The sequence below is a fragment of the Halictus rubicundus genome, chromosome 4, assembly GCF_050948215.1.
Source record: "Halictus rubicundus isolate RS-2024b chromosome 4, iyHalRubi1_principal, whole genome shotgun sequence".
Lineage (NCBI taxonomy): Eukaryota > Metazoa > Arthropoda > Insecta > Hymenoptera > Halictidae > Halictus > Halictus rubicundus.
In genome coordinates, this window is record NC_135152.1 from 16,620,307 (window position 1) to 16,634,491 (window position 14,185).

Genomic DNA, 14,185 nt, shown 5'->3' on the forward strand with positions numbered 1-14,185 from the left:
CGTTTAAGTTCCTAAAGCTATGTCCACACTGTGGCAACGTCGAGCGACATTTTGTCGCCGCTTATTGCTCTTCTTCTTTTATTTAGAGCGGCGATTTTTCCAAGTTACATGCAGCATCAACTAAAAGTTGCTCGTTGTCGCTTCAGTGTGGACATTAGGGTAACATTTCATTCCACAAACATACCGCAGAAACAGATATTTTCTTGTATCAAATTTTATTTTAGGTAGGTGGGCGGTAAATAAATATTATAATGGGATTCACCAATAGAAATTTTCAAGAATTATTTCTGTTAAATAAGGGAATCAAACCAATTGCATCGGCTCCTTACAACCTACAATAACTAAATTATTCAATAATAATTATCATAGTTATTTAATTATCCTGATTTCAGTATATTCTTCACCTAGTTGAATTCATCCGAATTCCTAGAAGCTAGTATAATATCATCAACATAAATAAACATAATTACTCTATTCCCCCCCCCCCTTTGCCCCGTTTGTTGTGACGTAGTTGTCCAATTTCTTATACAAATGACGGTGTAAACCATGTTTGTTTTGCACACAGGTCTTTACTCTTCAGATGTACAGGGTGAACAATGGATAGACGAACACTGTAGGGCTCAAGACATAGATTGTACACATACATATACCCGACGTGTGAGAAAAGACAGAAAAAAATGAACAAACATACTTAGTCTCATATTAGGACTCCATTATTTAAATCCGCGTTTTGTTGCCATTTTGATTTTTATTAAATTATTAACACATCTTGCGCGGGAAACGACTGAAGTCGTTTTTCACGAATTATTGATGGATTATTGTTATCGATGGGTTATTGTGATGTTACAATAAAATCGGATAGACGCGCGTTGCAAAAATACAAAACGTGCGTTGCAAGAATGAATGCAACACGGTAAGACTTTGGCGGCAAAGTGGCCGCGCAAGATGTGTTGAGAAACCGAATAATTTTTACTGTTCTTTTCAATGGGTTCCAAAGAATACATATTATACCTTTAAAACGTGTAGTAACCTTTAACAAAACTGTTCTTAGTCGAGAGTTATGATTTCTTATTAAAAAAAGGGTCTCGTATCAGGCTGCTTTACCTTATAAAATATTTCAACTGTTCCCTGTCCATTGTGTAATGATCGTAATAAGGGGGTGAACATCGAACACACTTTGAAAATTTCCAGGAACGCGTTCTGTCCGGCGCGGCGCGGCGCGGCGCGGCGATCGGACAAACAGTCGTAAATAAGTAAAACGCAATTAACGGGCGAAGAGTACACGTAGGTATCGTGTGTACATTACATCGGGCCTCGGGTCTCCGGGATCGAGAAGCTGACCCGATCGATAACCGTTTGATGTAGGTCATAGCGGGAGACACTTTATATTCGTTTATCCTCCGCCAAGGATGAACGAAACCGTAGGAACGAGTTTTGCGCGCTTGCACGAAAGAAGGGCGGGTGGGAGGGAGGAAGGGAATTTCCCGGCGAACTTTTCCCCGACAGCCTAACGCTCGCAGTCCGAAAGTCTGTCCCGTTCGTTCGGGATAAGGCGTCGCGAAAAGGGAGGCGAGAGACCACCGGGCAAAAGTTTGTCGCGAGTCGCACGAAATGCAATTCCTCCGCTGGTGTAAACTTTTGTTTCAGTGATTGATAGGCTCGAAACTTTTGGCCGGGAGAACGTTCAAGAACCGATTCTCCGTATTAGAAAGCGACGGAAGCAGGACACGATTTCGAATGCAGCCCCAAGGACGCTGCCGCTTAATGTGAAGGCCCCTTTACAGTCGATTAGATTGACCGCCTTTACCTTTGTGCTTGGAATAGATCGAAACATTAACCCTTTTCCGACTACGGCAAAGGTTACTCGCGATTCTGCGGGGGTGTAATTGCATCGGACTGGCTCCGTAGCATTTTTAAGTCTCGGTTAGACTGTCCAATCACGGATCGAAAAAGTTATGAAACTTTTTAATAGGTTCCCTCGTATTTTTAACCCTCGCAACGATCCGCAGAAACAGTTCCATGAAAGAGCCCAAGATAATAATATTTCATCCGTTTCTGTTTTACAGTTCACACCGTCAAATTATGTTTCACTTATAACGACACGTTTCAAAGAAATTTACAATATGGAAAAACGTGAATTTCCACCCGGAGGAACCTATGAGGGTTAACGGCAGAACTAAACGGATCAGAAGGACAGGTTTTAGGTGTTTTGTTGGACTGTTATTCGAATTTTAAAGTCACTCTCGCGGAAAATTATTAAATTTCTGTGTTCGAACACTGTTCAACTAGAGATCGAAAAATTGGAACTTTTTGATAGGCTATTTCTTCTTTTTAAAACCAGATGACTTAAAATGACAGGCTTCGGATATCTAGTTTCGTTGTTATTTAAATTTTATAGACACTTTTGATCAAAATCGCGCAGTATTGCAATCTTATCGTTTCTATGAAGCAATTCGTGTCAGTTGCTCTTAGTGTTCGGTAGTTCTAGTGTTAATTTGGATTGTTGCATTGACTTCTAGATCAATTAATAGAAAAACGAGTGAATCCAGTTTACAACAGTAAAAAGATCAAAAGAATTTCAGGACACTGTCATATTATCCTCAACATACTAAAATTACTAACAATAAATGAATGGTTTCTGTAGGTTAAATGTTATGGTAACGTTGGGTATATTTTACGTAACTGAGTGTGTTTTCGATGCGGCCTTGTGATTTTAGGTATTTGGAGTTTGTTAATAATTTTGTTTTTAGGATCAATATTTTCTGCACTCAGTAAGTGTGTGAACGAAATCGGTTAGCTGCAGGTACTGCAGATTGGCAGTTTCATTTCGTTTTCAGTAGGTGTTCGAGGGTGATTTTTGAGTGTGCGATCCCGAGATTTGTCGTAAATGTCTTCAAAAGAAAAAAATTCTGAAATTGAAAATAAATTTTAAAAAATTAATTATCAATTAAATTTTAAAATTTTGTACAGTGTCGCGAATTATGGTTTTTCTTGTAGTGGTCCATATCCTAAACTTAACAAGGAATGCGTCAGATTCTACCATGTATACGACAATGTATAATTAATTTGAGTTTCCGTGTACAAAATATGAGATCGTGGCTTTCATGCACGCGTGTCTCTAGTAGCGAATATGTTATGCTCTTTTTGTTCTGCGGTGCAGCTTATATGCAACCTACGTATTAGGATTTCTATAGTCAGATGGAGTCAATAGCGAGACCTAACCCAACTTGTTAATAATTAAACGAACTTTTTAAGGTACTGCTATGGTCCTACAAGTGTATCATTATCTAGACGTTCAAGTCAATAAGTCGCAATTTTCTTAACAGGATGAAACCACAATCTAAATTTAAATTTCTTCTGAATTAATCAAAATTATTTAAACCATTGGGGGACTATGTTTACACTAAATATTAGCATACAAATGCGATGTTGTTGAAAAATTCATGATAGTTTATTGAAAAAGAAGAAGTGAACGAGTACACAGGAGATAAAAATAGCCCCAAAAGTTGGGGATGGTGAACACTGAAAATCAATCAAGATAGAAAAAAGTGTTAAACACAAAAATTACTCGTTGTTTTGTAAGCAATGAAGCAACATAATACTCATTTCCTGTTTCAAATATGACGTTATAAACGAAACACCGCTGTTTAAATTAAAATATGAAATGGAGATTGGTGGAAACCATAGGACTATTTTGGACCATTTTGTATTAAAATATATGAAACGAATGAATGTTTAGTCCAATTTTGTATTTTTGCAAATAAGACCTGGACAAACATTCTTTTTTCAATTGATATTATTGAACAGTATTAACAGAAATGTTGAAGGCTACATTTTAGAGGAGAGAATTATGACGATATCGGTTAAAGAATCCTAAATCTTATTAATGGACGTTTCACCCACGATAAATGGAAAACAACACGATCGGAGAGACTGGCTTTTCTATGTTTCGGTACTTTTCATGTTACGAGCCTTGGCGAATGTGGGACGGGATACCAATCGATTGCATACATGAATTACAATGTTTACATAGTTCACGGTACAGTCATAACGTTAAGAACACATCCGGACTGATCGATTTTCAATGGGGATATTGTTTGCAAAGAGTCTAATACTAAGGTTTAGTCTTATATGTATTGTGCCACGTCTGTACATCGAGAAACTTCACTGAAACATCGAGTCGATCAATTTCCGTTGTTAAGCTCATTATGTCTACGAAGATTAATTCATCGGGTTACATACATTTGGACGACTGGAAAATAAGAGATATTCTTAAAGAATTTTAAGAGAAATTCAACATTCACTTTTTAAATATACGAAATTATAATTATTTAAAAAACTAATACGTGTATCTTATTATATTTAAGTACCATTTGCTGAAAAATTCAATTTTTGGAACCAGACATATCTCCGTGGTGTTTTGTCTAGTACAAATTTTTTTAATTTTGCATTAAACTAGGCAAAAAACTAGTCCTCGAAGCGAATTTTGAAGAAATTAATTTTGCAAAGCTATTTGATCTGAAACATATAATATTTTATGTAAATTTTCGTTTTCTTCTATTCATAGAAAAAAGAAGCCTGTCCTAATTAAACATCCGTTTCGTTAAGGGCTAGATAATGGTCTGAAGAATGTTACTGTGAAATTTTATCCAAATTGGTCCAGTAGTAGTCTTTCAGACATTTCTGGTTTCGCTCCGTTCTAAAACACGTGTTCCGTTAATTAAAAAGGGCAGAATTCGCGGTAATGAGTGTCCAATAAGGTAGAAAATGATATTAGTATGATAACAAATTTTTTTCGAATCGCCAAAAATCTTTTTTGGAAAACATATTTTTAATGCAAAATGAACCTATTTACCAAATTTCAGCTCAATCGGATTTGACCGATTTTCGGAACTTTAGCCGAAAATTCTTCTATGTGAACATTTTTATCCACCGATTAGTTCACATAACGGAGTTATGCATATTGCATATCGAATTTTATAGGATTATACAAGTTATAAAATTAATGTTTCATCAATTTATAAACTTTAGATTTTCTTCTCGTATAATTCCATCCAGTTCATGGATCAGAAATGGTGCTAATTAATTCCTATAATCACAGCTACGTGATAAAGTGAATCGTCTTTGAAAAAACTGAATCTGATTTCCGCCTAATCAAAACTAACGACTTCTAGACAGTTTATCGTACCCGCTTAATCACGATAATCATGTATTTTTTGCGTGACGGAGTAATCGGTGTGAAATCACTGTTCCAGTAAACAAGTCTTTTTGCGAATTTCTCGCGGATCGAAGAAAAACGCTTTGGCGAGTGACATGAAAAGATCGTACGTGTTCTCTGTCATATAGTGTGACTCGCCCAACGTGACGACTTAAAATTATTTGTTAATTCTTCTTTAGTATGTCCCTATCCACGGCCTGTACCAAAAATGAAGAGAAATATTGAAAATTAAAAAAGCGGCCGCGCTTTGAATACAGTCTAGTGTTAGCAGATTTCGATTGAAATCTTCATCGCGAATCCGACTCGATAGTACAATACGACAAAGGGTTAAGCACGTGCTTGTTTTGCTTATTGGCGAATACACTGTTGAATACAGCACTGTTCGCAGAAATTCTGTGGACCAGCGTGCACACGGATACACCAACGTTCGTCTGTGTCGGAATTCACGTGCAAGAAAACCGTCTTTGTATTGGACAGAGTAGTATAGGCTTCCCTAATGGCAAGGAGACAGAGGCTGGCGCCGTCTGTCCTGCCGAGGAATTTATATCTTGGCAATCCCATAAAGAACAGGATCATCGACCTACCCCTGTTAGTGGGTCCCCCGGATCCTTTTCAATGGCAAATCCATTCAACCACCTGAGGTTTCATGGCACGGGATCGGAAACTGGCGTCGATCAATTTATCGGCCGCTCGCGATAAGAACAATTCTTCATCGCGTTCTCGTTCCTCGATATTTCGAATCTATTCTCTAACTTGCAGGAATTACTCACTTCTTTCACGTTTCGAGAAGCTGCTCGGGCTGTCACTTCACCCGTATTTGCTTTACGCTTTGAAGCAAAGCACGTTTTATTCGTAGAGTCGCATTGCAAAGATACATTCTTTTAGTCGGAGTTAGAAGAAGATGTATAGGTCAGAGACCGCAAGACGATTTTTGGAGAAGAACCACGCAGGGGCAGAGTGTGATTCTACATTTAAAAATCGATCGAAAACAAGGAATAACATTTTGCCGTTTGACGCCTCGTTTTCGAGAAAATCTGCATTTTCAAACTTGATTTTTTCAAAAACGAAGCTTCGGACGGAAAAATGTTATACTCAATTTTTCCTTATTTCTTTATGTCGAATCACCCGCTGCGCGGTTGTTGTACGATTTCTGCCCCACCCTATACATGTAGTCGCTAGTGTGGGTCACACGAGACCCAGTCACCGACATTCACGATCCGTCGTGCATGGATTGAAAGATACTTAACGTTTAATTTCTTTCAAAAAGGAGGAAGGTATCCATTACAAAAAGGATAGTACACTTACAAAATGCACATACATTTCTTTTTAACTTTAATGGAACAAAAGGCTGTCCAAATTACGTGAATCACCCAGCATATAAATTACAACAAAAACAGAAACAAATCGAACATTTTCGTCTAATTGTCTAGAGGATCCAGCTGTTGTTGCTCTTCCCGTTAGACCCAAGGATACTAAACGTCTAACTTTCTTCTATGACAAAATACAGGTGTAGGAGAAAAGAAACAGCTTGAGGAAAAGTCGAAGCGAAACCTAATCCTTTCCTCTCGTTTCATCCCTGCTACGTCATAAATCAACCCTAAGTTTCCTACCCTGAAGGACACCACCACCATACAGCAACGTGTAATTGACCGGGCCTTCGTCTGTTTTTCACGTATCTCAGTTGAAACTTCAAATACCGCCCACACTCTGTATTAGCCAATAAGGACGCAGCGTTCTTTACTTAGTTTACGTTTTCGAATCGGGATTATCAGTAGCGTTCTTTGAGTGGAATTTGTGTGCGTGGTTTTGGGATTTGATATTTTTTGTGCGTGATTCGTAGAAATTAAAGCAGCAGTATTTTAGCAGTAGTGTTCAAATTAAAAATGATTTGGCACCAGAAGTTCACCCAGTCGGATCAGCTGGCAACGAATGTGTTAACATTTTGACTGCCACGTCAATGTACAGTTTTATTCCGATATAAGACGATGGCTCGGTACCGGTTTTTGTCGTATTTCGGACGAGGGTACCTATTCGGCTTGACTTTGTCCTTGAGCGAGCTGAGAGCTTATGGGTCCCATAAAGTTGTCTGGCAGACCATAATGTTGTCGATCGAGCAGCTTTTTCGTTGAAAAATAATATATACGGGCAGCGATCTTCTTATTACGAAATAAACATCGTCGCCTTATATCGAAATGAAACTGTATTCCTGGCATCGTTCTTCTCGTCGAACTTGATGATCAGTAGACTACTGATCTTTACCTATGCAAGATAACAATTTTATGTGTCAATTAATAGAAATAGAATTAACATAAATATAGTCTTTTTAACGATGTGTGTCGCTGGCAAGACCCGTGTTGTTAACATTTATCGAGAAAACACTGTATTTCTTCTCTTAATAATTTTAACGTGTCCAAAACAATGTAACGACAGTCTTTAATTCTTTCGGTGCTTTTACACTTTTGTATTTTTCCAATGTTTGTTATAAATGCATAAAATGCGCAGTCAAATAATCATTTTCCGTCATGACCATCAGTAGGCCGAAATTTGCTCGCATACTTATACGGGGTTATGAAAATAGGATTATATACTTTCTTTGACAGCTTACTACAGCCATAGTTTTTTCTTTCTTCGCAGTTTTACAAATGAGTTGCCAACGTACACTCGGACAGCATGTAGAAATTGTTGATATGAAAAATAACGAATCTGTTCGATTACTGAGAGGGAAGTTTGCTTTCGCAAAGATGACGTGAGCTGGCCACCAAGATCACGCGAATTAACGCCTTTAGATTACTTTCTCTGGGACTATGTCAAATCGTTTGCCTACTCATTGCATTAAACATTAATTAAACATTAATCTTGCTATGAAAAAGTGATTAAAAATTAGTGTTCACGGATCGATTTTTTAAAGAAGTCCAGAGACAGTAACTTCAATGAAATTATTTTTAAAACATACTGGCATATACCGATAAATAAAAATTAAAAAAATTGCATTGATATCTCATACCGTTACGCTTTTGGTTCAATTGAAACAAGTATAAATCTTGATTAGTGACCCTTTGCTTTCGAGAACCCGACCCGACCCGACCCGAAGAATTCCGGTCCGACCGATACCTTGTCTTTTGGAACCTCCTTTCGATCGGGGCTGCGTCCTTGGTCGGCCGATGTTCCCGTTCGCCCGGGGTGCGCCCCAGATTTCCATCGATGGAATTGTTTATTTTTAAGTTTCCGCGATATTGGGGATAGTTCGCGTCAGCAACTATGCCGGCCGTAATGCTCGTAGCCGCTAACTTGTCCTTGGTCTCTTTCGGGGTTTTACGATCCCGTTAAAGTCAATATCTCTCCAGCCGTGCACAAGAATGTTGTTTACGACTTCCTCGAGCCGTGTAACACTCGAACCGCTCCCGAATCTGGCTTCGTATCTTTCTGAAATCGATTTTCCGTAATGGAGAGAATCCCGAGCTGTCGGAGTCGCGGATCGAATCACGCGCCATTACGTCTACCGCTTTTGTGGAACGATTGACGAGAATATTCATAATAAAAAAAAAACCAAAAATGCAACAGAAAGACAGATCTGAAAAAAACACACAGTGGAAGACTATCAGATTTGTAAACGGTCGAGTTGTTATTGTTGTTGAAGGAAAACCCTGCTCAAATCAGCTTGCTAACCAGTTCGGAATAACAATTATTTCACCGATCTCGTTTTTTGACTTACCTAGGACACTTACAAATCAATAAACAATACTGGTGAAACAATTGTCGATGAAATGATGGTCGGTGATTCAAAGGTGACCCAAAGAATCCTACATCGTACATCTTTACACACGCTGAACTTTTGAACTATTGACATCCTAGGCTTGAAACTTGGATTTTTGATATTTTCTCGCCAAAATCTACAGGATTACATAAAAAAAAAGCTAAAAATTGCTGGTTTCCTGAAGTAAAGTTTAGCTCTCGTAAGCAATACATTTGATTTTCTATACATAAAATGCAAAACCATAGCTGTCTCGCAAGCGTGACGGTTGGTAACGGACGTGTTAAGGAAAATCGTCGACTTTGAGTGACAAAAAATTTCCTTTTTCAGCTGAATGAGGCTCATGGAACCCTTGGGTGTCGCCCAGGACGCGGTGGAGACGGGCGCATTGAAAAGATGGGCCGATTTCCCTGTTCAGCACAGATTCACAGACTACTCCAATTCGATTGGAGAACCGTCGCATCACACTATCAGTCCTTTCCCCTGCCAGCCAGTGCTCAACAACAAAATTGCGCTATGGTAAGTTCAAATCGATCGAAAACAAGATACAGTTTGTTTGCTGCAAGCACCCAAAAATCACGATTTATGTACAGTATTATTAATATCTGTATTAACACGTTATTTGCGGAACACGTAAAACGCATCTCTTATAAATTGTATAATATATCGTCTATATGGTATTTTATACAATGTCTTTTGATAATAAGGTATCATTTAAGGGGCGGTTAACGACGGTGAGGTAGTGAAAAGATTTTATCGAAAATTCAGTGTGTTAACAATTGGAGTCAAAAATATTCCGCGATACGATGTACTAATTTTAATGTTTGTTAATCAGCCTGGTTAGTATTCATATTTCTTATTATCAGCATCAAGAAGTTAAACACGTGTTCATGTCGCTTTTGTAATAAATAGACTGCGGCTATTTGTGCAAAATAAAAATTGTCGAATCGATTGTAAGAGACTGAAGTTAAATGAAAATGTATTTTCAATAATATATGGCATCTTTAAATTCTTCTAATGCCTTCTCCTTTTTTTATTAGACCTATGCATTTTTGTCATAAACGCATAAAAGTAATCTTGGTCATAAGTCTTTTGCAACAATATCTAAACGTTGATTCCTTCTCAAGTCGTTTGGGAAACCATGAGAACAAACTGTATATATTTTGTTACTCTCCAGAGTCTTATAACATTCATATTTATGCAGGACTGGAGACATTTCTGGTCTGCAAGTGGATGCGGTGGTGAATTCGACCAACGAAACTATGGATGACAACAGTCCTATGTGCCAAAGAATATTTGTAGGGGCTGGCTCGCCGCTTAAGATGGAAATATTTAACGAAATAAAAGGTATGAGTACGAATGGCACTATTTTTATGTAACTTCATATTTAACTGGTTTCATCGAGTCAACAGTCACGAACAGATTGTATCGGATATTATTGTACGGTATTCAGAGTATTTCAAGTATATTCGCTGGAGTAACATGTCGAACAGATTTTTTTAACAAACGTCATTTTTAGAGTGCAAAACTGGCGAAACTAGAGTGACGCAGGGCCATGGCTTACCAGTTCGTTTTATTATCCATACTGTTGGACCAGTCTACAATGTGAAATACCAGACAGCAGCCCAGAATACGCTACACTGTTGCTACAGGTGAGTTCTTTCGTAAAAAGATACAATCACTCCAAAAAGTAATCGAACAATAACTTTCTGAGTTTTGATAAATTGTCGATATTCATACTTTTATACTTTCGTCAAAAATAAATGTAGAAAAATAGACGCCGATTTATTTTAAAACTTGAAGCTTCCACTTTCATAATTCATTGCTCATTTTCGCTTAACATGTTTTTGCATATTACATATAGGGCGTGGGAAATTGAACAGATACATTTTTGGTGAAAATGTTATAATCTGAAACGTCTTTAAAACTATTGAGAAAGTGTTTTAATAGCATCCCTTTTCAAACGACGTCGTAAAACTTGATGTTCGTTTTTTTACTATTTTATGAAACAAATTATGTAAGAAAATAACGTAATGCTTTCCTGTAAAGAATATTATATTGCAAATAATTTCCTTGTAGAAATGAAAATTGCCAGAAAAAAATCGTGTCTTCAGTTTTTGACCTAACTACATCATACAAAAACATCTGAGAACAAAATGAACGATGTACTTTATCAATAGAGGCCTCAAGCTTCAAAATAAGTCCAAGTTTATTATTTTCCGATCCTTTTCTACGAAATTGTAATAGTTTTAAACAATTTTAAAAAAATCAGAAGATAAATGTTCAAATACGATTCGCAGTCACTGTACATTTTCTCTCGCAAAAATTTGATATGATATTCTTCTGTTGTGTAGAAATGTTTTGCAAAAAGCAAGAGAGCTTGGGCTACGCACGATCGCGTTGCCAGTAATTAATTCGGTGCGGAGAAATTATCCTCCTGACGCTGGAGCGCACATCGCTCTAAGTAAGTGTATAATGATATACATCGTTACGTTGTACTATATTTTGTATTATAATTTATATTTAGACTGCGGATCTTTATGCAATTATTTATTTTTATACTAAATTTTAGGAAAATGAAAATAAGAGAAATGTTACTTTCGCTGACTAAATTCTTTGTGGTAAAGATTAAATAAAGATATTTCCTTGCGTACATATTTTCTTGAACTTTGAAAATTGACATATAGCATAAATGCATACAGATCCGTAGTCTGTTCAGAGTATATAAGAGTTTAATTAGTGGACTGCGGATTTTATGCATTTATAACGAAAATGAGTAGATCAAAGAAACGGTGAGAATATTAAATGAATTGAAAAATGTCGGTGTATTACCTCCAGTTTATTAAAGTTATTAAGTGAGGAATAAAATTTCCATTCGTCTCCTGTTTCTTGCAATTAATGCAGACAATTTTCATTTAGCGTGGAAGACCCCAGTCTAATAATTAGACTGCGGGTCTTCGTACAAAATAAGGTTGAAAATATTATATATTGGCATTCTTATGTTTTGTTCATCTTTCTACAATTTTAAATTACACTAGCTATTTTTTGTTATAGATACGTAAAATCCGCAGTCTATGTATAATATACTTATGTACAAGTATGTCAAGAAGTTTATATTGACCAATTAATTAAAATTCGTCAACATGATAGCGTTAATGTACGTTTCTGTTTTGGTCCTCGCAGGAACAGTAAGAAGATTTTTGGAGCAGTATGGCGATTCCATTACATGCATCGTTTTCGTGTTGGAGCCGTGCGATCTTGGAATCTACGAAGTTCTTCTTCCACTCTATTTCCCAAGAAATTTAGCAGAGCAAGACAACGCTTGTTGGCAGCTGCCGAATGATATTGGCGGGATGGACGGAGAACCACTGCTTCCCGACCGACAAATCAGAATCATTGACAATCCCCAACACGCTTTACACGGTAATAATATACAATGTAATTTGCAAAGGTGGATCATAAATCGCAGTATCATTTTAAAAACAAATAACGTAGAGCACACGCTGGATTTCATTTTCCATCTGTATACGAAAGAAATTTATACAGGGTGTTTCGTAAACGGTGGGCGAAACTTTAGGAATAGATTCCTAATGCTTAGAGAAGGCAAAAAAGTTATATCAACATAGGCCCGGAAATGATTAGTTTTTGAGCTATTAAAGTTTTTGTGCCACAATTCTGGTCACATTGTCTTAGAGGAAATTTTTAATATGTCCACCTCGGTTTCTTTCTCCAAGGTCATTGTATTTTTTCGACGCCAACGTTTCTCTCGATCCTAGGACCACATCTTCTTGTTAATTGCATTTTTTTTTTCTTTCAAGGACGCGATATATTTCGCAGAGAGAGATGAAGGAGAGATCATTTGTCCCGCTCTTGTGTCAACGGTTTCTTTCTATAAGGTCGTTGTATTTTTTCGCGAGCGAGACCGCGTCAGCGGTTTTCTCGATCGTAGAACCACATCCTGTTGTTAATTGTATTTACGCTTTGTGCATACGGATGTGATTTTTTCAATCCGGAGAATATGTGTTTAAAAGGAGGTAATTTCATTGCTAAGCGCATTCGCAGTGTAAAAATGTATGTTGATATACCGGTGATAGTGAGTGTATCGATGGACCCGAGTTTGCCGTTGGAGGATGTACTGCAGGATTTGGTAAGTGTGTTTGTTCAAACAATACGAATTGTGTGAAGAAAGGCTAATAATATTTTCTATTTGATATTATTTATAGCCATTCGATACGTTTGCGGAAGGATCAGCGTTTGTAAAAGCCTACAGACAGCTCGTGCGGACGTTTCATGTTGAGATTCAGGATTGGAACGAGAAATACATACGTTGACGCTATTAGAAAATTATTCGCGTGGTCAGTATTTTTAAAATATAAGCGTTAGAATACTAAACTAATAATATGTATATAATACTAAAACTAATTTGTTTTTCAGATTGCCACTGCAGTGCCAAATTTGATTAAATCTTATTTTCGTTAAATCTTATTCGTATTAAAAACAATCTTTTCTTCCATCGATGAAATCGGAAAATAAATCTGCTGATTACTAGCCTCCTCTTCTTATTGTAATTGTTTCCTGTAACGCTCAATAGACATATAATTCATTTTATTCTTTTAAAAGGAAAAAAATTTATAACATAACTCCAAGGTAAATTTTTCAATGTTAGAACAGCCATTTTCCATCAATATTCATCATCGTAATCGTCGTCGTCACCAGATAAAAATAATGCGCGTTTTTTTATTGGTGAAAAAGGACGAGTCAAAGCCATACGATATACGAAACGGCATCCCGGTGCTAGCATTCCCACATAAACGTAATCAGGTCTACGATATCGAAGCACGACGACGTCTAAATATCTTGCCAATTGCCATTCAGGTTTTAAGAAAACAAATACGGCGACCGGAGATCTTTCGGGAAAAACAATAAATCTCGCACGAAAGAATGTGAACATATCATTCAAAAATCCGTTGGTACGCCTCAGAATAATTACGAATACCGAACTCGAATAACTTCGTCGCGGCAGAAGTTTGTAACCATGGTACCATCGCAAACTGCATGGCTACTCGTTCGAGACCATTTTTATTCCGCGTCTATGCGTCCTATTCATTGTTACATGCAACATGCATAGTATTATGGTCAAATACATTCGCACACATAAAACGTGAATGCAATTAACAAAAGGATATGGTTCTACAAAAAATCGCAGCTTAGGAAAC

The 14,185-nt window shown here is 37.1% G+C and overlaps 2 protein-coding genes and 1 long non-coding RNA gene across 5 annotated transcripts in view; 2 read left to right on the forward strand and 1 right to left on the reverse strand.

The window, feature by feature from the left end:
• LOC143353665 (uncharacterized) overlaps positions 1-14,185 on the reverse strand; it is a 466,044-nt gene that overhangs the window by 319,952 nt on the left and 131,907 nt on the right. The gene's annotated exons all lie outside the window — the stretch shown is intronic.
• Positions 1-14,185, forward strand: part of Gdap2 (ganglioside induced differentiation associated protein 2) — a 110,785-nt gene that overhangs the window by 42,230 nt on the left and 54,370 nt on the right. For all 3 annotated transcript variants that reach the window (XM_076787144.1, XM_076787142.1, XM_076787143.1), the window contains 5 exons: positions 9,300-9,488; positions 10,174-10,316; positions 10,489-10,621; positions 11,324-11,433; positions 12,153-12,392. In XM_076787144.1, the coding sequence (XP_076643259.1) occupies positions 9,304-9,488; positions 10,174-10,316; positions 10,489-10,621; positions 11,324-11,433; positions 12,153-12,392 (811 nt within the window). In that variant the 5' untranslated portion in view covers positions 9,300-9,303. The remainder of the gene's footprint in view (positions 1-9,299; positions 9,489-10,173; positions 10,317-10,488; positions 10,622-11,323; positions 11,434-12,152; positions 12,393-14,185) is intronic.
• LOC143353668 (uncharacterized) lies at positions 12,802-13,608 on the forward strand. The gene is made up of 2 exons (XR_013082190.1): positions 12,802-13,116; positions 13,193-13,608. It is a non-coding gene; the product is annotated as an uncharacterized LOC143353668 (long non-coding RNA).